Source organism: Anabrus simplex, chromosome 8, assembly GCF_040414725.1.
Source record: "Anabrus simplex isolate iqAnaSimp1 chromosome 8, ASM4041472v1, whole genome shotgun sequence".
NCBI lineage: Eukaryota > Metazoa > Arthropoda > Insecta > Orthoptera > Tettigoniidae > Anabrus > Anabrus simplex.
This window is the reverse complement of record NC_090272.1, coordinates 65085001-65110218: the sequence shown is the minus strand read 5'-3', so window position 1 is coordinate 65110218 and position 25218 is coordinate 65085001. Positions and strand designations below refer to the sequence as shown.

General features: G+C 38.7%; 1 protein-coding gene across 1 annotated transcript in view; it reads right to left on the bottom strand.

The window, feature by feature from the left end:
• Positions 1 to 25218, bottom strand: part of LOC136879295 (uncharacterized) — a 192953-nt gene that overhangs the window by 27251 nt on the left and 140484 nt on the right. The window contains exons 10-11 of the mRNA XM_068229050.1: positions 12992 to 13229; positions 9460 to 9562 (exon numbers count right to left, since the gene is read on the bottom strand). Of these exons, the coding sequence (XP_068085151.1) occupies positions 9460 to 9562; positions 12992 to 13229 (341 nt within the window). The remainder of the gene's footprint in view (positions 1 to 9459; positions 9563 to 12991; positions 13230 to 25218) is intronic.

Genomic DNA, 25218 nt, shown 5'->3' with positions numbered 1-25218 from the left:
TTTTATGCCTATGGGCAATCTGCATATCTAGATATGGGTTGATGATGATGATGATGAGGTAAGGAGAGGGTGAAACCTGGTGCCTACTCATGTCTAATAACACCAAAGCTCATCTCCAGCTAATAGATGATTCATCATCAACAGCATCATAAGACCTCACTCCATATGAACACTGCAGAGTGGTTTGGAATTGAATCCAGGCTTTTGGTACACAATCTAGTGATCAGAAATTGTGTACTACCACCTTTCCCACTCTGGCGACTAAGAATCTGATGGTGAAAGTTTTTTCCACCAATGGGACTCGAGCTGGCTAACCATGATGTCAGACCCTACAGACTTGATTGCTTAATGGTAATGGCCACCAGGCAGGCTAATTCTTAGGTAATTGGTAACCACTGTGCTAATGGATTGTGTGTTGCTAAACTTTTCGGTAAGTATGTACTGCTGATATACTGTATAGTTTAGAAATTTATTTTTAAAATTATTTCTAATGTCCTCTTCTTCTCCCAGTACCATCTCTTCATAGAAGGTTGGCAACCAACATGGAGTAATTTTTCCTATTTTGCGTGTCCCATATCAAAGTTGCCGTATCGTGGATGTTTAACTACTGTCAGAGATTTTGAGCCCAGGATAATCTTCACCGTCCATGTTCATTTTTTCCTTTATCTTCCCTTTTCTGACCAACTGTATTAGGCTGTATTTGTCATTTCTGCAGAAGTGACCAAAATAGGCTGCTTTCCTACATTTTGCAAGATTAAGACTTCACGTGATTTCCTGGTATGATAGAGTATCTCGTCATTGGTGAATTGGTCTGCCCGTGGGATCTTAAACATTCTGCAGCACTTTCACATTTCAAAGACCTACAATTGGTTCATTGATGAAGCAATTAATATCCATCCCTTAAGACCATAAAATAGCACTAGTAACATGTAACATTCCACGACATGCCAACTAGTTTCAAACCAGAAGTCACAGTTGCATACAAGATGTTTAATTTCAGAAACACACTTCTTACATTGCTGATTCTCATTTTGATTTCTACATCTGGATCTGGGTGAGCATTGGTAATTTTCTACTTGTATATTTCCTTTACTGTAACTTTATTAAAAACAAATAAGTCAAAACCAAGTGATGCACCGCACTGGTAGACTTGCCGCACCCTCTTCAATTTGAAAGTTTGGTGCTGGATATCACTATATGTGCTGAGAGTAGCTGAGTTCATTCAGTAGCAAAGGCTGCTATCACTTGTGTGCACGATTTCTTGTATATTTTCAATGGGTTGCTGGTTTTAAACATGTAAGTACAATATTTTCCTTGCAAAAGTTTTAGGTTCTCCTTAATTTATTGTTTTGTTATCTGTATTTTTCTCAATTCTTTTGCATCTAGTAGTTTTAATAGACAGTACTGGATGTTGTGAAGGTTCTGCATGAGGAGTTCGCCATTACATCAATACAGCCATGAAAGCAGGGTGCGGCATCTGTCCCGTAGGTTTGGGACACATGACGCATTGCTCTCCAGGGTGACACGCAGCACCGTTTATTGAGTTTTACTGCGTACAAAATAGTTTTTCCTTTACTTTTCAGTTATAACTATAATAATGCTAAATGAATATAAAAGAAGAGAAGGAGAAAAGCAATGTGGTCAATTAAAAAATTATGTTTTATTATTATTTTGTCCGATTCAGTGGTGTACCAGGAAACGATTATGGGGCCAGAGCATGGGAAGGATCTCAGGTAGTGTGCAGCTACTTATTGGAGCAGGTACAGAGAAGGATATTTTCACAGGATGAATAATAGATGGTAACTAAGTTGTTGACAATATTTATTGATATTTTCACTTAAATCACCCTGCGGTTGATTAATCAAGATTACATTTTCAATCAGTCTCTCCAGAATGCAAAAATGAAATATAGGCACTGTTATATTCTGAGACATCCACTTGATGTTAAAAATGTATACCAGAATGAATACTAATTTTCTGAGATCTTAAACACCCTACATTCATCTAGGATATCTTATATAGATTTAAAATCCAAAATAACACTTCATACATAGAATTTCAGTTAACCAAAATTTCTTGATTGCGTAGAAATTAAGTCCATCACTTGTGATGCAAGCCTACAGTTTTTCTAAGATTTTTAAACGTAATATTAACACACACTTCCATTAATAATTTGATAGTTCAAATAAATGTTTTCAATCACTTGCTGTGTAAACTCCTACAGTTCATCTAAACCAATTTTATAAGAAATGAAAATAGTGCACTTGTTTTATGGTGAGCCCTATAGTTCATCTAAGTGAAATGACTTTAACTTGCACAAATTTTAAAGAAAAATCTATAGTTCAAAATAAGATTTGAAGTTTTCTTGAATAACCTCCTACCGGGCGAGTTGGCCGTGCGCGTAGAGGCGCGCGGCTGTGAGCTCGCATCCGGGAGATCGTGGGTTCGAGCCCCACTGTCGGCAGCCCTGAAGATGGTTTTCCGTGGTTTCCCATTTTCACACCAGGCAAATGCTGGGGCTGTACCTTAATTAACGGCACGGCCACTTCCTTCCAACTCCTAGGCCTTTCCCATCCCATCGTCGCCATAAGACCTATCTGTGTCGGTGCGACGTAAAGCAACTAGCAAAAAAAAAAAAAAAAGAATAACCTCCTACAATTATTAGGAATAGTAGGATTAGAATCCACTTGAAGCACTTTTCTTTTGACGAATGAAGCACTATGAATGATTGAGTGCTTTATTAAAAGTCAGTTAGTGTCTAAGTGGAATTACTCACTCAAAAATATATAAAAAACACTTATATCACCTGCAATCTGCTTATAAGGATTGATAAAGTACTGTCCTGCGGCTTGGTGACTGGAACTTTCTGCAGCATGCAGACTCGAACTCGACACCAGCAGCGTGACAAGTTTCATCCAATGAAGACACCACGTTGTTATCCCTCGTCGAAATCACGATCAATCCCCCGTTGAAAACACGCTCGAAGAAACCACGATTAATCCCACGCTGGAGATGACTTTCTACGCAGTGTAATATCACAACACTTCGCCAAGATTTCCGATGTCCTTTTAAAGAGAAATGTTGAAACTCAGAAAGTAAAATTGGCACAATATAATGGGCTGTAGAACTCTCAATTATCATTAAAGAATTGTATTATACACTGACATAAGTCTTAATGCACAGTTCGTATTCTCACTTTCGTTTTACGATGTTAAATGCGTGACTCAGAATATCACAGTCTATGCTACAGTGTGATCCATAAGTCAGGTAATGCAGTAATGACCTACAGTCGTATTCAAAATGGAAAGCACAGTCTTTCACTCATAGTTTATAAAACATGAATTGAACACTGTCATAGTTCATAACAGTCACTAATTAAGTCTTAAATTCACTCGTAGAGTAACCATCACAGTCCATGAAACACTCGAGATAATGCAACTACTATCGCTCCTAGAACTGTCTCTTGAATATTAATGTTCATAGATTAAGAGGATTTTATGACTGAATTTTCATCACATGAATTCGTATGACCTAATATTGCCATAAAATGTCCTTAATATTTATTTAGTTTCTCGTAGTAATAATTGAAAGTTTGAGAAAATACGTGAAAAATAGTCACATTTAGGCCTGTCAATTATTGAATATTCTAGTGGAATGGTATTTCAAGCAGTTCACAATCGTAATAGTATACGAGAAATGCATCTCAGAATTAATTAAGTTGTCATAAATTGAAAGTTCAGTTTAGCACATACAAAGTCCTAGTATGCAGTCACTGTCAATGACAAAGTTCAAAATTATGAGAGACTGACAAAGTCCACAATACCATCAACTGGTAAATTAAACACTTGAATTCTCAATTATATCTCAATGCAGTCTCTATTGTAAATTCACTTGGTTAAGACACTTGTAAATCTTATGCAATGAAAATTCAATCTGAGAAAATTTTACAATATTTCACACGTCACAACACGGTTGGAACTTCACTTGTGACGACCTCGCAGCAGCTCTCTGAGCCGGGCGATAGAGGGGTGATAATACTTCCCAAACTTCAACTCATTATATCTTTGAAACCACTGGGCGGATTATTCTCAAATTTGCAACGTTGTACTTTTAAAGTGTAAGCTACAATTTGGTGTTAGTCTCATATTTATTGGTCAAGTCGTTGAGAAGTTTAAAAATTGTTTGGAGACGTTTCTGCGGGGAGGTGAGATGCATACGGTGCTGATGTCACTCGACCTTGCCCGACTCATGCTGTCTTCCTCAAGCAGTGCAGTATAGATGAGAACATTCTCTCGAACAGCTGGTCGTACATCGTAACTTAGCCATTTTCTCAGGAATAAAGATCTTGCAACACATATGTGCCAGGGCCTATGCCTTCCTGGTACAGTGGAGCAGTAGCTAATATTGCTGGCTGCCACACCAGAGGTCCCAGGTTCGATTCCCAACTCTGCCATGGGCATTTTCTGTAAAGAAAATGGGATTGGAATCATTTTACCCCTTGACACCGACCTCCATATGTCATTTAGACCTTTTCTTCACATGCCACCGACCTCCATGCATGGAATAGACCCCTATAGGCCTAACTTCATATTGTTCTAGCTTGTAAAGTTTTGAAGTTGTTGAGATGTAAATGTTATATCTTTGAAGGTGATGATTTATGCCTTCCTTGTGCGTACGAAATGGTCCTAATCAGTGTTTTTTTTTCTTTCTAAAGAGTTTGAAAAAGAGTTTGAAATAATCTGACCTCTTTCCTCTTGGAAGCATTTCTACAGAAATCTAGTGGATGTATGCATCATTATATGACATTTACTTATGTAGGTCGATAGTATAAATCACTAACTTTCGACTGATATGCATGTTGACATCATTCTGGTGAGGATTCCTACAATTCTTTCAACGCCTTGAAACCTCTTACGACTTGTAATTACTTCACTCGCTGTCACTTTGAAATTACATAAAATCAGCTTCATGGTCCGTATCGCACTTCAATAGATTCACAATTAAGTATTTATTTATTTTCCACCTAGTCGATACAATGATTGCTTAAGGCAATTTTTAATGGTCAAAAGTGGTACATGTTTCGTATATTATCAACATCTTCAGCCACATAACACTGTTTAGATGAAAAATATATAAAATTGACAAAGTAATGCTTTAGAGGAAGTGTCCTTAAAATTAACATAAGATTGACAAGATTAAAACAAACAAATAACTTTGAAATACGATATTGCCTGGTGCAGAAGTATGGCACATGCAGCTTGAATGAAAGAGAAGTAATTTAGTTATAATAAATCAGATGATAACATTACTAAAACCAGACTAAACTGAACAAAGTGACAGTGGATGAATACCATTAGGAATGGGAGTGCATGGTGCGCGGGACCAAGCAACAGACGTCAAACCAAGAAAAAATCATCCCATTAACCTGGGAGTTGAACAACAACATTTCCTTGGAGTTTGTATGAACAACATTTTCCTGGAGTTTAATGGGTGTACACTTCATATAATAGTGAGAAAATTCAAAACTGTAGGATCAGTTTCAAACAATAAAATAAGTTCATGATTCTTGGTTCATGATTAAACCAATTATTACTACATTATATACTTTATCACAATGGGTGCCAGAAAGTTATTGAAATAATATAGATACAGACTACAGAAGTGAAAGCCAGAAAATCTGTGGAGTAGAATAGATTTTTGCAACTTAGTCTACATGATGACATTTTAGATCCACTAGAAGCAGTTTCAGTGATAAAGTATAACACGGGTGTGTTAACAGCCAAAATAATCAGTTGTGGTGAGAGGAAAATCCAAGACTCATCCATTGTAGGTTTCCAAGCGTGGTGTCCGGTTTGTTATAACTTGAAAGTGAATAATTGGCTATATTTTTACCATGGAATAATTAATGAAAGCCCCTGTGGCTCAGGCAGCAGGACACTGGACTCTCACCACTGGGTTCTGTGGTTCAAATCCCGGTCAATCCATGTGAGATTTGTGCTGGACAAAGCGGAGGCGGGACAGGTTTTTCTCTGGGTACTCCAGTTTTCCCTGTCATCTTTCATTCCAGCAACACTGTCCAGTACCATCTAATTTCATCAGCCATTCATTAATCATTGCCCCAGAGGAGTGCGATAGGCTTCGGCAGCTGGCACAATTCCTATCCTCGCCTCTAGATGGGGGCTTCATTCATTCCATTCCTGACCCGGTCGAATGACTGGAAAGAGGCTGTGATTTTCATTTCAATAATTAATGCTGACTGAAACATAACTTATATTTCAAAGTAAGTTTTTCTTCAATCAAGTGAAGAAGAATGAATGTATGGTGTGTTCCAGCATGGCAGTGTTAGAGTTTGTACTTTAACACTCTGTTACACACGTAATAATTGTATTGTGGTTACATGCGTAGCGGGGATTCAGTCATCATGCACAACTAAGTGAAGAAATTGTGTCTCTTTTGTTCTATTGAAGGAGAGAGGCCTAAAAATCTTCCTCACAGTACTGTTGTTTACTTAAAGTTATTTCATTTTTGTTATGACCTGAATTAAAATAAACAAGAAGGGGAAGTAATATTCCCTTGCTCATATTCCTGATATTTTATATGTCCTAGCATGCATAGGTGGAGATTCCCCGCAGTGTTCATTTTACTACATCTTTCGTTTCAAAACTCATCACATGCGTAAAGCGTACCATTCCTACAAAGGAATATAAAAAGAACAATGAGTGATAGGTGAAAGTATAACAAAAGCAACACCAATGAAAGTCAAGAATATAACTTACAATAGTCACACGGTCACACGCATAGGCAGGAACTCACCGTCTGGGAGAAGAATAACAAACGTCTACTCGTGTACACGCCTCGGCAGTAACTAACAATGACCCCACTCCACGCGGACAATGCGAGCAGGTGATGTCCTGGAGAACAACCCTTCATGCATCTCAATAAAATTCAAAATTCACAAAAAAACGTTTAAACAGTGGGGAATCCCCGCCCTGCGTGTAATGGAGTGTTAAAGCATAATAATGCTAACATCCTTGATGAGAGTGTAATTAGTGAAGAGTTGTAGCCTGCTCTATTCTCGTACCTACATGTGATTTTCTTTGCTGGGCTGAGTACCTCAGATGGTAGAGCGATGGCCTCCTGAGCTCAAGTTGGCAGGTTTGAACCTGGCTCAGTCTGGTAGTATTTGAAGCTGTACAAATACCTTAGCCTCATGACAGTAGGTTTACAAGCATGTGAAAGAATTCCTGCAAAACAATTTCCAGCACCTCGGCATCTCCAAAAACCATTAAAATAGTTAGACATAAAACCAATATTTTAAAAAATTGATCATATGATTTTTATTTATGTTGTAGAAAGACGGTGTTTCTTTTTTGCTAGTGGTTTAACGTTGCACTAAAACATCAAAGGTTTTTGGCAGTGCAAGGATGGGAAAGGGCTAGGACTGGGAAGGTAGTAGCCATGACCTTGATTAAAGAACAGGCCCAGTATTTGCCTAATGTGAAAATGGGAAACCACAGAAAACCATCTCCAAGGGTGCTGATGGTGGGACTCGTACCCACCATTTCCCAAAAGCAAGCTCACACTACATGACTCTAACCTCATGACCAACTCGCTCAGTAAAAATCTCTCTCTTTCTTAGCATTAATCCCGACTTGCAGGGTCTGCTGCTTTGCTACATCTCCTCCATTTCTGTCTGTCGTTGACATCTTCTGGTGTTAAGCCAACACTGTGCATGTCTGCCCTGATGTTGTCAGTCCATCTCTTTGCCGGTCTTCCTCGTGGTCCTGTTCCCTCTGGGTTGATGTGGAGCGCTGTTTTGGCAACTGAGTCATCCTGTTTTCTCATGACGTGGCCGTACCAGTAAAAATAGTAAAGTAAAAATCAAATTGACAAACTATAGACAACTAGAGTCCAAGAGTCGAGAATCAATAGTCAGTGGTTTTGTAACAGAATTCCAACTTGTAAATTTTACGGAAAATTTCTCCTTTATTTCTCTTAATACTTACCGAGTTTTTTTAAAAAGTCCAGTTTGTTCTTGTCATTTTACACAAAATCCACATTTCTGGTGTTCAAGGTGGATGTTCTCTTGTTTCCCTACATCCATAAAATAGTGTGCTCCATACATTTCACTAACTGGTACTAATTTATCATACTGATGGCTATCTTTTAGTGTGTTTATATTGTCATATCTAACATACCTTAGTAGGAACCTCATCCTCTGTGAGACATTGTTGTGTTGAAGTATTTGACTCCTGTGAAGTCAGTTTGGTACAGATCTTCAAGATTTAGGTGAGACAATTTAAGGACACCTATGTATAAAAGTCCAAAAAATGCTTCATTTCTGTGAAGTTAATGTCTTTGGCAAACCTCTCTTTCAATTATTCTTGCTCCTAATATCTATAATCTTTATATTCATACATAGAATGATTTCATCAATCACTTGCTCAGTAAACAGTAAATTCCAACATCCCAAAACCTGAAGTACGCTTCTTGTCGGTACAAATATCACTTAGTTTCATTATCCTTCCCCAATATAAAATTGGAGTGCTTACATCATGTATAGGGATGGTCTATTCATCGTCATCTTCTTACTGCTCAGTATCTGTATTATGATCACTTACTCCTACCTTTTCCTCATCTTCATCATCACTGTCTTCAGTAGAATATCCATGGTCTGAATCATATTCTAGTAGTAGTTCCCTTATTCACTCTTCTTCTCTTTTGTTGATTTTAGCACAAATAACAGTTGGAGGATGAAAACAAAAAACAAAACTGCACACAAATTGGACAATCTTAATTAGTTGCACATGGAATTTTACACTGTAAAAGTGACACATACACTTGGCCATACATGGAACTTAAGACTGGGTGTTGAAGCTTTTGTTTATAACAATAGAGCAGATGGAGCAAAACTGATAATAGATGCATGGTGTTGTAGGGTGAGGAGTAGGGGGAAAGGTACTAGAGAGAAGAAAGTCCAAACTGAGTACACTCAGTAGAAATAAACAAAAGACCATTGCATGAACCAGTTGAGAGTAAATTACCATATTATATCCCTAATTCATATTTTACAGCATTCGTTTAGATTCCACCAAAACAGATCACTTTGTGCAATCTACTAACTGATCGTATTAAGTAGTACTTGTATTACAACATCATGTAATAAACTGTTTGTGGAATAGTCTTTCCATCTTGACGTGGCAATTGCGTTTAGTCCTTTTTTTCTTTGTAAGGTTGACTCATTTTTACATTGCTGACATGCAGGTGGTAAGGAGAACAATATCAACCTTAAGGGCTAACAATGTGAAGCAGCTTGCATATCTTCACGAACTTTAAGGGTCTAGTGGACCACTCTGTTTAAGGCTTAGCCTTCTAAAACTGGTGAAGTGAAGGTAAAGTAGATATACAATATGTTTTTATAACTACAATACCTATCTATTACATGTATTATGCACATACCTTGCCATCAACAACAGCCGCCAAGGGCAAGTGATCAAACACATCATTGACACGCTCCCATACTTCAGTGCCAAGTTTGTCTCCAAACTTAACTAAACATTCTCTGAAAATGGAGAAGAAAATTACAAAATGAGAACATTTGCATACCAGTACAAGAAAAATTTAAATGCAACTCAATTTTCTATTTAATGTGAAAGGGCATCTTTAAAATGAAAGTACCTGTTACTCTAAATTTCTTTTCTGACAGTAGTTCAGACTGTGTAATGTTATCAAATAAACTGTACTTTTCCCTAAGGTGACCAAATGCAAGTAGATGAAAAAGAGGACAAAACTATTTAAAAAGGAGGATAATGCTGGAAAAAAAAGAGGTCACAAAAATGCTCTGTTGAGTCTGAATTTAGACTTACTGTATATATTCTAATTTTCACATACATAAACAAAATTTATCCATTTCCATATTATACAGTAAATTCTTACTAAATTTAAACAATGAAACCAATTTTCATGTCTTGCTGGCGTTTTTCTGAAGATTCAGTTGCCTTTACGAGTTTTGGCGTGTCTGAAATATACTTATAAAAAGATACACATTTAAATTTCTTTAGATTATGAACATAGGTTTTCGTGGCTCATTGTATTAACACCAACCGACCGACCGACCGACCGACCGTCCGTCCGGCCGACCGACCGACCGACCAATGATGTAACTGGATTAAAGCCGCTATATATATATTTAAGGAGGCTGAGCTTTCAGCCAAATTGCATTGGCCTTCATCAGGACATGTGAAGTTCTGCCTCCAACAGTGAGCAAAGAAATTCAAAATAACATGAAAGTCATGACCTACTTTCCACAGCCTACCCCACTAATTGGACTCGAGGATCGTCACGCTGTGTTGTGGTGGTTGGGAGGAAAGTTACTGATTCACTGCCCTCTGTCGACAGTTTCTTGAGTTTGTCCCGCTTTGCCATGGTGGTGTTATGCAAGTATTTCTGCAGTATAGTTCTCCATGTATTCGATAACTTGAAGTAATTTTCCCTGTTGATGTTATTTGTGTGCAGCTCTATCTCTATGGCTTCCCTTACCAGTCGAGCATAGAAGTCTTTTACAGGCGTGATGACCTTCACCTGGTCAAAGAGGATTTCATGGTCTGTACTGTAGAAATGTTCTGCTATGGCAGACTGGCTTATAGCATTCTCCATGCAATATTTCCTGTTGATTTTCCCCCTAAAAAATAAAAATTAAAAGTAATTATCTTACTTGACACTAATAATGCAGCTTCATCCACTGAATTACTGGAAATTTCCCAAATTTCCAAGGTACTCAGTTCATCACCATTACTCTCACGAACTTCATCTACAGCTTTTTTCATCCATTTCTCCACAATAATTGGTACCACTGTTCGTAATGTCACAAAAATCTTTGAAAATCAAATGTTCAGTCTCAGAGTCATCTCATAACATTAGCAGCCATGCTTATTCTCAGCGTTCAGAAAAGATGAAAGAACACAATAACCTAATAAATCTAGATTTCTGGTGTATTTGATTTCTTGGTTTCTTTTTCAGCACAAAGATTATTTGTTTCTCGAAAACTTTCAAAAAGAATAAAAAAAGTATACAATTTGAAATTAGTTCAAATTTAATGACCGACTACATTATTATGTTTGAATTTAGAGACTATGTCTTTAAAATATGTTTACACTTGATGAAATATTGCACTATCTTCCAGGAAGATGGTCTGCAGTCCCAGGGTCCATTTTCATCTTTTTGTAATATCTTAAATTGGAGACACTCCTGAATGTTGAACCCTTCTCCTGTTGGTCTACCCGGTCAGGTATGAAGTGAGATGAATCTTCATAACAAGCTTTTTTAAAAACTTTTTTTTACATCGCACCGACACAGGTAAGTCTTATGGTGACAATGGGATAGGAAAGGTCTAGGAGTAGGAAGGAAGTAGCCATGGCCTTAATTAAGTTACAGCCCCAGCATTTGCCTGCTGTACAAATGGGAAACCATGAAAAACCATCTTCAGGGCTGCCAACAGTGGGGTTCGAACCCACTGTCTCCCGGATGCTAGCTCACAGATGCGCGCCCCTAACCGCACGGCAAGTTTATTTGACCGGATGCCCTTCTTGACATCAACCTCATCAGAGTTAATGAGATGAAATGAATGACGTGATATATAGTAGGAAGGGAGAGTGTGAAACCCAATCCCAGCACAGCCTACTCCTTGCAAGTTGTGAATCTCATTATAGAGCTGTATTGGAATTCATAATGAGAAGTTGATTCATTAATAAAATCCACCTTTCCAATACTTAGTAATCCTTTATATTTAGGATGAAACCATTAACAGATATTAAAATTAGGACATGTTTCGCTCATACTTTGTGAGCATCATCAGCCAGAATAACCTAATTCAAGGTAGGTCAAGACCCTGATCCCAGTATATATAACGTAAAAACATCTAATATACAATGATAAAACTAATTACAACAATTTAAAAATGATCAGTAACAATATAATATGTCTATTAAAACATTTGGTGACCATTAAAGTAGCTTGAAGTGTAGGTGAATGATAAGAAATGTTATTGGTGCGTTGCTGTGAATGAATATTCTTACGGAACGATGAACGTAATCCTCACACAATGGCATGAAACTGTTCATAGTTGTGAACACTTATACACCATACGAGTGAACTATTGTGGACTGCTATCTTGTTACAGATGTCTTAAATCACATGTGTTGGTTGAAAAATAAATTGTATGAATGGATAAAACATTGCCTGGTTAGAGTAATATGGCTTTAAGAGACTCCCTCCTGTTATATTTCATCGTAGTGTTATTCAATATGTTCTGTCATTAATCTTCAAACAGGGGACTAAAAGATCTCATCGATGGAAAACATGAAACAGGTGAGCCCCTTGTGTTGGTTGAGGAATAAATGGTCCCTTAGTTGTTTACGGAGGTCTGATGGTCACTGGGATATGTACTGGGATCAGGGCCCTGACCTACCTTGAATTAGGTTATTCTGGCTGATGATGCTCACAAAGTATGAGCGAAACATGTCCTAATTTTAATATCTGTTAATGGTTTTATCCTAAATATAAAGGAGTACTATGTATTGGAAAGGTGGTTTTTATTAATGTATCAACTTCTCAGCCTACTTCTGTCAAATAACACCAAAGGGTCTACTCAAGGCTTAACATTCCCATACAATGGACGAATCACCATCAACGGTGTCATATGCCCTCACTCCATGAGAACACTGTGGAAAGGTTTGGAATTGAATCCAGGCTTTTGGTATGCAATGTGGTGATTAGAAATTGTATACCACCACCTCTCCTGTCCTGTTGGTCAATGTTCTGATGGTGAAATTGTTTTCCACCAACAGAATTTGAACCAGCTAACCACAGTGCTAGATCACATAGGCTTGACACTTTTTGATCATGGCCCCAGGCTGGCTAAGTTGGAGACTACTATATTTTTTAAATAGACTAAGTAATTAATGAAGTTTTGATGTAGGTACTTGGTACATACTTATAAAATGTAAACATTTTTTGAACAGTTCGAACTTCATGGTTGCCTCTGAGAAGTTTAACTTTGTCTGGGTTCTGCACTTTATTGGCTATAAGGTACGATATAACTTCCACACTGTGTGGGCCTCTGTCAACATAGTCACCAAGAAATAGCATCGAAGAAGGCGACAGGGCAGGACCATTGTGCCAGAAGACTTTTTCAAAGTAATGCAGATCAGGATAGTTGCCATGCAGATCACCTAAAACAGAAAAATATAATGAGCTCTATGTAGAGCAGCACAAGCAATATTATAAGGTGTGATCAAAAAGTTTCCATTCGAGGGCGTTGCTGCAGCAGACATGCAGTGTAGCACGACTCCGATGCGGGTACAGTATGTAAGCACGGACATGTAGGCAAAGGGATTAATGTGGCAATCACGTCGTGCCGAGGTGCGTCCGTTAATTGCGGCCACATGAATTATGGCAATGTTATTCGTAGATCTAGAAAAGGCATTCGATAATGTTGATTGGACCAAGCTATTTATGATTCTGAAGATGATAGGGATCAGATACCAAGAACGAAGAATTATCTACAATCTGTATAAAAATCAGTCTGCAGTGATAAGAATCGAGGGCTTTGAAAAAGAAGCAGCAATCCAGAAAGGAGTGAGGCAAGGCTGCAGTTTGTCCCGTCTCCTTTTCAGTGTTTACATAGAACAGGCAATAAAGGAAATCGAAGAGAAATTTGGAAAGGGAATCACAGTCCAAGGAGAGGAAATCAAAACCTTGAGATTTGCCGAAGATATTATTATTTTATCTGAGACTGCAGAAGATCTCGAGAAGTTGCTGAATGGTATGGATGAAGTCTTGGGTAAGGAGTACAGGATGAAAATAAATAAGTCCAAAACAAAAGTAATGAAGTGCAGTCGAACGAAGGCAGGTGATGTAGGAAATATTAGATTAGGAAATGAAGTCTTAAAGGACGTAGATGAATATTGTTACTTGGGTAGTAAAATAACTAACGATGGCAGAAGTAAGGAGGACATAAAATGCAGACTAGCACAAGCAAGGAAGAGCTTTCTTAAGAAAAGAAATTTGCTCACTTCAAACATTGATATCGGAATTAGAAAGATGTTTTTGAAGACTTTCGTGTGGAGCGTGGCATTGTATGGAAGTGAAACATGGACGATAACTAGCTCAGAAAGAAAGAGAATAGAAGCTTTTGAAATGTGGTGTTACAGAAGAATGCTAAAGGTGAGATGGATAGATCGAATCATGAATGAAGAGATACTGAATCGAATTGGTGAGAGGAGATCGATTTGGCTAAATTTGACGAGAAGAAGAGATAGAATGATAGGACACATCTTAAGACACCCAGGACTTGTTCAGTTGGTTTTTGAAGGAAGTGTAGGTGGTAAGAACGGTAGGGGTAGACCAAGGTATGAATATGACAAGCAGATTAGAGCAGATGTAGCATGCAATAGTTACGTAGAAATGAAAAGGTTAGCACATGATAGGGTGGCATGGAGAGCTGCATCAAACCAGTCTATGGACTGATGACTCAAACAAGAACATTACCAAATCTGTCTAAATAGGACCATTGTGCTGTTATTCTGTTCTTGGTTGCCAAAGTACAAACACCGTGGACATTCATCGGAGAATGAAGACTGTACGGGGCAGCATGTCTGTCGAAAACAACCATTGTGGAATGGCGTACCAAGTTCCGTGCGGGTCGCATTTCAACCCAAGACCATGGTGGTTGATCTGGGAGGCCAGCCTCATCCATTACAGGCAACAACAAGCAGGCGGTGGATGAGGTCTATAGTCATGATCTCTTCCCATGCAATTATCACAGTTTCGATGATGAAGGGTCGATGCTTCCTGTCGGACGAAGATGTGGAGCGGACTTCTTCACACAGCAGGACACGGTGTTTTACCACATGGGGATCTTCAACCTCGTGCATCAGTGGCACGAGTGCTTCAATGCTCACAGCGATTTTGCCTGATTGGCATCCTGATTCAGGACTGTATGGCCATCGAACAGAAGCTTTTTGATCGCCCCTTATAAAACATATTGATTTTGTAATACCGGTATATACCAAATAGTGGAAAAGGAATAAACAGTGAACAAAATGTTAATAAAATTCCTTTTCTCCTACTTCATTCAGTCTTTAATATCAAATGGGAGAACCATGTCTCCAAACTTGCAGTTCTTGAGAAAGTGTGCATGAACAGTGTAGAAGCCTCTATCAGTGGCCATCAGCTTCGGTGGACTAGGCACGTGTGCCGTATGAGCAATACCATACTTCCTCGCTAATTCCTTTATGGTGAACTTTCCTCAGGCACAAGACCTCATAGTGCTCCTTTGAAGTGTTATAAAGACCAGCTTAAACAAACCATGAAGGTCACAAACTTCAACTGTCAAACGTGGGACTGCCGAGGTGAGTGGCCCCAACTTGACAGGTTCAGTGGTATTTGGAGTTGCTCAAATATGCCAGCCTTGTGTCGGTAGATTTACTGGCACGTAAAAGGACTCCTGCGGGAGAAAATTCTGGCACCTCCGAAAACCAAAAAAGTAATTAGTGGGATGTAAAGCCAATAACATTATTATTATTATTATTATTATTATTATTATTATTATTATTATTATTATTATTATTATTATTATCAAACCTGGGACACACTTTTCAAAGAACGCTCGCTTTGGTACCAAACTATCTGTACTGCTGTTCAACTGTTTGAGCAAGAGCACTGTGGGCATGAAGAGGTTAAATGACAGCTATGCATACTCTGTAAGATGCAGCATCATTCTGCCCATCCACTGAGTGCAATCTGTGTGGACACATATTTCACTTTACAATTGGCTTTTTCAGCCATCAGAAGTACAAGCACAAACAGCATTGAGTGCTAGTGGATTGTAAGGGGAAGAATTTGCATACTCAGAAACAAGTAGCAGATGACGACGACTTTCCTGTGTTCCTAATCTGCTATCACTAGTATAAACCTTCCTATTTTTGGGTCTCTCTTTTCTTACTGTTTTCTAGCCAAGTATGGTACACATTCAGGGCAATCAACAAGCAGAAAATCAATCTAGATGGAAGCACCATCGAAAGGTTACATTTCTTTCATTCTACAAACAGCCTTCTATAATCTGAAAGCTTATGTGATTCTGGGTAGTGCCATACACCAGAATTTGTCTGTTAAGTCATGGATCATGGTCATGATTTTCAAATACAACTGCCAAAGGTTATGCATTTATAGGAAAAATGTAATGAAGAATGGAGGGCCAAAATAAGGTATACTGGTATTAGGCAAGGTGAGGAGTGAGGTAGTGGGCCAGAAAGTGCTATTGCAGCATGAATCCATGCGCTGAATGTCATTATGCACCACCACCCGTACTTAAGCAGCTTCCGTCTTTCGCAAGATTAACCTCTGTCTCCTGTTTTCCAGCAATTTAAAAAATGATGCAATACCTGATTGTTAAAGGAATTATTTTACTTATATGTCACCTCATCTAGATTTATTTATTTAAAGGATGCTTGGTTTTAGTGACATTTGGACTATTTTAATGTGTTCCTTCAACTTCACTCTATATCGGCCTGTTTTAGTGACTGATGTCAACTATTCTTTAAACCAAATATTCTATAAGATTGGATCCGAACAATGGACTTCCAGAGTTCACCAGTGTTTTCCCATTAAGTGTACGCTTATTTAATTTGTTGCCAATTCTGCTATGTATCTTTAAACAATGGATTTCTTGTTAACTTGTCTTCACATAGGGATGTTCTGTAAATGATTTTATAAATATATTCTTTCCTGAATATTGATTGCATTGAAAAGGTGGATCCCTTCTCTTCTAATTAACATCAATATTATTGTCAATACAGACCAAAAATTAAATTTATTTCTCATTATGAAGTTTTTAAAAAATAGTCAACCTGTTGCGTCTTAACAACATGAACAAATATGAGCGAGATAGCAGAGAGCAGAAAGTATTGTATACAGCATGCACGGCCAGCCACCTTAGGCACTTGTCCCCAAGGCCATGGGTCCGCTCTCGCTTTTCCAAAGTGAAAGATTAAACAGAGTTATATTCACTGACTTGGAACTTGAATTCCCTCTGGATCTCACTGACTTGACATTACAAATGATATGATGATGCCCATTAAAGGTTTTCAAGTGGCAACGTTAATAGATGCATACTATTCCTCCACTTCTCACATGTAAATCCGAGAAGAACCAAGAACATCTTTAAAAGTCACTGAGTTACTTAAATATCCAAGTTATAATTAATGGTTTTACGTATACTAATAATTTACTATTTTACTATGAATTTTGAAAAACCACATGATTTTTAACAGTTCACTTCATAATGTAACAATGAAAGGTTGATTTTGTATATCAATAATCAACTAACCTTAACCCTCAAATATTGAGTTTTATTATTATCCTGTAGGCTTCACTTATGCTACATAGGAGAGGGTACTAAGGCTGTGCGGTGGTGGTGGTGGTGGTGGTGGTGGTGATTATTGTTTTAAGAGGAAGTACAACTAGGCAACCATCCTCTATATAATACTAATCAGAGAGAAAAATAGAAGGGATCCAACACTTCAAAAATGAAGATATCGGTCAAAGAAAGACAAGGGCCACGAAGGGCGTGAAAATGAAAGACTCCCTAGCCCTCGCAAACCTAATAGCGTTGGGGTCGGTAAAAGAACAAGAGTTGACCAAGGGAGGTCGGATAGGATAGATGAAAGTGAGGAGCCTGGCACAAGTAAGTGTAAGCAATGCCAGGACTCAGCTAGGGGCCCCGTGGTCGCCAACCCACGCTCCAAAGTTCAGAGCCCCTGGGGCCCTAAGGCTGTGCCTCGGGCAGCAAGCACCCTAAACCCAGGTCTTGTGACAAATGAAATGGAAATGGCGTATGGCTTTTAGTGCCGGGAGATCGCAGGACGGGTTCGGCTCGCCAGGTGCAGGTCTTTTGATTTGACGCCTGTAGGTCACCTGCGCATCCTGATGAGGATGAAATGATGATGAAGACAACACATACACCCAGCCCCCATGCCAGGTAAATTAACCAATGATGGTTAAAATTCCCGACCCTGCCGGGAATCGAATCCAGGACCCCTGTGAACAAAGGCCAGCACGCTAACCATTTAGCCATGGAGCCGGACAGGCCTTGTGACTGTAAGTGCCCAGTACCTGTCCTGTTTAAGTCAATCAATCAATCAATCAATCAATCAATCAATCAATCAATCAATCAATCAATCAATCAATCTAATATTTCTAATTCACATTTCAGAGATGATAAAGATAACATACCTAAAATATAAACAGGTGGATCCATTTGCAAGAGGCGTGGCTCTTCCTTAAGTATTTCAATAGCCCTGCTACATGTTTGCAACACACAATCTGCAAAGCCAGTTGGATCAGCCTAACAGAGAAGATAGAATAGAAAATAGTTTTTAAAGAAAGAGTGAGCAAATATCTTTCATAAGGAAAGAGAGAGAGAACAGTGATTTATCAGGAAAGAATGCATTCATAGTACACATGTTAAAGAAAAACATACATTGATTCAACAATTTTTATATCATAATACACTTGTTGATAAATGCTATCATTAGTGTAGGGAAGTGGCAGAGGCCAATGGTTACCATGTTAGTTTCTTGGGTGTTATACACAGTACTGCCATAAGTTCTGTCAGTAAAATCTAAACACGCTGTAGTATGGTAACTATGAATAATGAAGCGTGGCAACGCTGTACGTCGTCATCCACAAGGTCAACTTCACGACTCCGCCAGTAACTGGCTTGCAGTGTGCCAGCAGCAGTGAAGATGGAGTGGGGAGTATATGAGAATTGTCTCACTGTATTGGCATTAGTTCATTGCAGAAAGTGAGCTAAGGAAGTTTTTTCTAAGCTGAAACCTTTCAGTATCAATGAATGATTTGTGTTTCGGACTATAGCATGGTTTAAACAAATGGGTGAAACTGCTGATTGCATCAGGTTGGGCCATTCTAGGTGTGTATGCTGAAAAGAAGTTGTGAATGCTGTTCAAGTAAGGATTCAATGCAATCCTTTGCGTAAACAAACAGTTCTCATGAAATAAATAATATGTTTTTACGAATTATGTTATGTATTTTGAAGGATGATGTACGTGTTGGTGCCTATAAAAGATACACACGGCATTTACTAACTGAAAAATTAAAAGAGATATGCCTGGTTTGATCCCAGGCTTTGTAAACGACGTATGGGGAGAGCCAGTATCACAACATCATATTCACAGATGAAAAAATTCACTGTGGAAGAGTCGTTAAACAAACAAAACAATCGTGTACATGCATGGTCCTCCAAAAAAGCAAGAGAGAACGTTCCATGTGCGCAGCGCGGACATCACCCTGCTTCTGTCGTGGTATGATGAGCAGTTTCCTAGCAGGGAATATTGAAGGTACATTTTTGCAAAGATGGAGAAAAGACTTCTGCAACTGTCTATCAGACAATGTTCGAAAAGGTGATACCATGTATCAATTCGAAGCTGTTTGAAGGGAAATTGTGAATTTTTCAGCAGTATAGTACTATTGCACATAAAGCAAAAACGATGCAGCAGTGGTTGGCAACCAATATCCCACAGTTCATCGCTGCTGCTGGGCTGGCCTCGTGGAAGTCCAGAACTCATTCCACTGGATTATTCTCTGTGGCAGAAGCTCGAGGCGATAGAATGTCAAAAATGGCACCACAATATTGAGATGTTAAAAAAATAAATCATGCCAGCTGTCAAAATATTTCCACTGGACCTGTTTGGTGCAGCTATTGATGAGTTGTATCAATGTCTTAGCCACTGTGTTGCCGCACATGGGGATCATTTTGAATAAGAGTATGTTCATTCTTTAGCATTTTTGTGGGGGGGTTTTTTCAGAATATATGTATATTAATGGGTTTGCGTAGTTTTATTATTATATACATTGAAAATATTGACAGAACTTATGGCAGTACTGTGTATAATTAATTCAATATCAACTGAGGTTAGTCGTGACAGCATATTAAGAAACTCGTGAGGAACAAAATTCAGACATCCTGGGAGCACTTAACATCAGTACATCAATAGCAATTGAAGGGAGGTCAAGTAAATTACAAGTAAGCTTGAATTTTGTGGGCTGCAATGGGTTGACCAGGTGCTACCCTGGCGGGGTGACAGTTGACTAGTGAGCAAAGATCACCACGTGTTAGCATCATCTACACGTGAGGAGCAGTAAGGTGTAATAATTTTTTGTGGGCAAATCAAAAACACTGAGTGAAATTGACAGAGAAATGGCGCAGAGTGTCTGGACTGTAAAAAACATATCCAGATGCTGTAGATGCTTTGGAGAGAGCTGAGTAATCCTTGTTGATGAACTGTGCTCTGGCCGATCTGTTTCAGCACTATCCATTGTCAGAGGAATTAAGGCGGCAATTCAGAACGATTGGCAGGTGCATCTGTGAATCCTGGCACAACAATTCAATATTTAATATCACACGGCATACCATACTGTGCATGACAGTTTAAGATTTTGTGAAGCTGGTGCGCACTGGGTGCCCAAGGACTTGTCAGAAGTGTGATGTCATGCTTAGACCATTTGCTGCATATGCTGAAGGAGGTGTATTGACTAGGAATGATTCCTGAGTGTATCACTTCTTGCCTGAAACAAATTAGGTCAGTATGGTGTGCAAACATTCTGATTCTCCACCAACAAAGAAATTCAAGGTCACATACTCAGCTGAAAAGGGTTGTAGAGATGGTGATCTGGGACATAAATGGTGTACCCTTGATGAAATTTCTTCCAACTGGGAATTCTGTAAATGCTGAAACCTATGCCACAGCCCTGATGCCCTTAGAGAAAAACTCCTTAACAGAGATGCTGAGAATATCAAACTTCATGGCAATGCAGCTTCTGTTTATGCAGAAAATTGAGAAGTATGGATGAGAAGTGTTTAATCATCCACCCTATAGTCCAGACTTTGAATCTCTGAATTTCATCTCTTCGGGTCACTGAAGAAATTTCTGAGAGGTCAGTCCTTCAGTTCAGATGGAGAAGTGAAATCGATTATACTTTGGTGGGTGGCTATAATCCTGGGAAATGGAGTTCTATGAACAAGGCATATTCAAGAGGGTCTTGGTTCATAATATGTTACCCATTGAACGGAAAGGAACCCAAAGTCGGCAATGAAAATTTTACAGCATAGCTGAACAAATGTGTCTGGGGTGTAAAAATTCACCTAGAAGCATGAGCTCTCTTTTAAAATGCTCAGCATCTTATGTCAATTTTAGAATTACAAAAATCTCAAAAATGAAAAATTCATCTTTAGGTGCCTTTTCGTGCAGTGGGTCACATATGTTAAAAATAGATCAAAGTTGTAGCTTTTTGTGGATATTTTTTTATATTCAATAAATATTTCATAAAATGATGTTATGCATTACTCTTCAATCCACTCCTGTACAGTATCATCATCATCATCATCATCATCATCATCATCATCATCATCATCATCATCATCATCATCACAGTACACAACTGCTGGCTATACCATTGCACCATTTTCCTTAGCATTTTGCCAGGACTGTACACTTAAACAATAATACATACCAGATGTCTTGCATGTCCATTGCACTGGTAATCTCTTCTTTGTTCACCACTATCATCATACAATTGTTCATAAAGATCAAGAGCCCACATTACGTCCTTTGTCCATAATGGCGCATGACAGCACGTGCCTATCTCATGCCGTCATGTGCCACTAGTGGTATATGCAATTTCATGGTCACTGAAGTAGATTTTGAAGATTTTTAATTTCCAAAACTGCTTGTATGAGTGCAACACCTCCCATAAGCAATCAGTAGAGCGCTCTTTCAGTGTATTTGTGAACCTCCGACGTTCGATAATAGTGAAACAATTTACAGTTAATTGTTTATGGTTTGCATCGTTTTCTTAGGCCTGTTTGCTGGCACTGTTTTAGAAAGAGTAAAATCACAACACATTCTTATTTTAATTTGTGGTAGGCCTAAATATTTATTATGGATCCTGATGAGATTGAAGAAATCCTAAATAAGAGTACATGTGTGGCTGAACTTAGTGACATATCAGTGTCTGGAAGTGAATATTTACCATCGGATACTGAAAGTGATAGTGACCTTATAAGTGTGGTAGAAGAAAGTGAGAGTCCGCTTCTGTGGTGTAGTGGTTAGTGTGATTAGCTGCCACACCCGGAGGCCCGGGTTCGATTCCCGGCTCTGCCACGAAATTTGAAAAGTGGTATGAGGGCTGGAACGGGGTCCACTCAGCCTCGGGAGGTCAACTGAGTAGAGGTGGATTTGATTCCCACCTCAGCCATCCTGGAAGTGGTTTTCCGTGGTTTCCCACTTCTACCTAACTTAAGGCCACGGCCGCTTCCTTCCCTCTTCCTTGTCTATCCCTTCCAATCTTCCCATCCCCAACCAAGGCCCCTGTTCAGATTAGCAGGTGAGGCCGCCTGGGTGAGTTACTGGTCATTCTCCCCAGTTGTATCCCCCGACCCAGAGTCTGAAGCTCCAGGACACTGCCCTTGAGGCGGTAAAGGTGGGATCCCTCACTGAGTCCGAGGGAAAAACCGACCCTGGAGGGTAAATAGATTAAGAAGGAGAATAAGAATAAGAAATTGAGGAAGAACTAAGTGATGCAGAAAGGAGTGATGGTGATCCAATACAAACCGTAGTAAGTGCTATTCATAATGATCATGTAAACAATATTTTGGAGTGGATTGACTTGAAAGCTTCATATGGGGAATTTTCTTTTTCTGGACAACAGGGCTGCTGTATTGGATGTAACAGACTACTTTTACAGTAGATAAGCAATTTATAAATGATGAAATCTTAGATGTTACTGTTTTAGGAACCAACAGATATGCAAGGCAATACGCTGTCTCTAGAAGAGGGAAAAGATAGCAATGGTTAAATGGAAGGACTGCGTGAAAGAAGAAATGAAGAAGCTGCTTTGAGTTCTTATGATCATGGGCTTTTGTCCTCTTCTCCCAAGGAAAATGTACTGGTCTAACAATTCTATTTATGGAAATGAGGTTATAAAGAAAACTATGACAAGGGACCAATTTGACTTCCCGTTGAAATGCTTGCATTCTGTAATAATGAGGAACCAACCATTTTTGAACCATACCTAGCAAAATTCAAAACTGTGTATTCTTACACTATGAAAGTCAATTAGCATTGCAGTTTAATAAAACAACCTTATTATTATAACTATATGCAATGTTATACTCGTACAACTTGTTTAGGTAGATAAAATTCTATGTTTTTGTAATTAAAGGAGGTTACTGAATGACAGTTATTTACAAGGTTTTTGTGCACCAAATTTTGTTATATCATGTACCATCAGTGGTACGCAATGTATACAATCCCAATAAAGCTTAATCATTACTCTATTTCCTTGCACAAAACGCCAACTGCAATATAGAGCAAAATGTATCTCGAACGACATTGTGCGCCACCGGTGGCATACATCGGCTTTTATAAAAGTACAGTGCGCCACGCACGTCGGAATTTTGGGAACTCAATGGTTGTTCATCATTAGGCTGAATGTGTTAAAAGAGGAATTTTCCATGTTGCTTACAGACTGCAGAGCTCAAGCCCACACTTGATCTGTTTGCTGAACTTTTTTTCTGTGTTAGATGAAATGTTTCACATACCTTCTAGTTGGAGCTTATAGAACTATAGTGAAATACCAGGCTGAAAGATTGGTTCAACAACTCTGCTATTTTGCAGACGTTTTAGGGCAAATTCCCTCAGCTAGTGCATCCAAGTCTCCATAAGACAAATTAATTAATTATTTGCATTACATCAATAGCAACAATTCAGTCATTCCTCAGGTGTGTTGCCAATATGGGGGCTTAGGTGGAAATTTATCTGATGTCAAACAAAACCTCAAGATTTGATGTGTGTAACACATAAGTTTCAATGAAGTCACGTAACTAATAATAAAGTTACAGTAATTTGAAAATAAGGAGTGACTTGTCAAACACACAAGCAGCAATACAAGCAGTGTCTACCTTGAACAAGAAAGGTACAAGAAAAGCTCTTGAACACTACTTTACTGCACTACTTGTAGATTAATCACTGTCAGAGTCTGTAAACATCTCAATATTACAACAATACAGTCCCCTTTAGTGTTCTCTGAAAGCAACTTGCTCACTAACTGAATATTGTTACTTGGTGTATTAAATGACAGGAATGAGTGAGATGAAGTGCTTCAGATGAACAACTCCAACATCTCTTAGCAAAACTGTTGCGTTCCAGTGTATTCCCTTGTATGCTGGATGGTGGACTGGAGGAAGTGAAGTAGTAAATTTATTTACTAAGAAAGACACCAACAAACATACAAAGGAGACTCCACCTAGAGTACATGCGCTAAAAGATTTTCCTAGAACAAAAGGAAACAATGCTGTACATGGAAACAGTTGCCAAAGAGTCGAGGATAATATACTGCTTTTAAAAAAAAGAAGAAGAAGAAGAAATTTAGTCACTTTTCTATATGTTTATACCTCCATGATGCATATAACTTTATTTCCCATTTCCAGTATTCTGGGTTGGGTTGTGAATCAAGGACCTCCACAATTGTCTATCTCTCCACCATCCCTTCCTTTCTCCAATTTTCTTCTACTTTTACTCCTCTCTTCTCTATACTCTCTTTAACCGTATCAATCAGTCGGGCTGAGTGGCTCAGACGGTTGAGTTGCAGGCCTTCTGACCCCAACTTGGCTGGTTCGATCCTGGCTCAGTCCAGTGGTATCTGGAGTTGCTCAAATACATTAGCCTCATGTCAGTAGATTTACTGGCATGTAAAAGAACTCCTGTGGGATAAATTATGGCATTTTGGCATCTCCAAAACCTGTTAAAAACTTAGTTAGTGGGACGTAAAGCCAATAACAACAACCAGATCAATCCACCTTCCCCGTTGTCCTCGTTCTATTATTTTCTCTGTAAATACTCACTTCGGAACTCGTCTTCCATTCTCATCATGTGTCCATACCATTTTGGTTTATTGGTTCTCCCTGTGATTTCTACATTTCTGATCTTTTTGTGTCTTCCCAATTATTCCTCTAAGGAATTTCACTTGGCAGCTTGAATTCTGTTTTCATCACATTTTGTTGTTTTCCATGTGCCTGCTGCATATATATATATATATAAAAACAAGTAGAGTCACTCTACTTTGGCGTTCGAGACCGCAGCG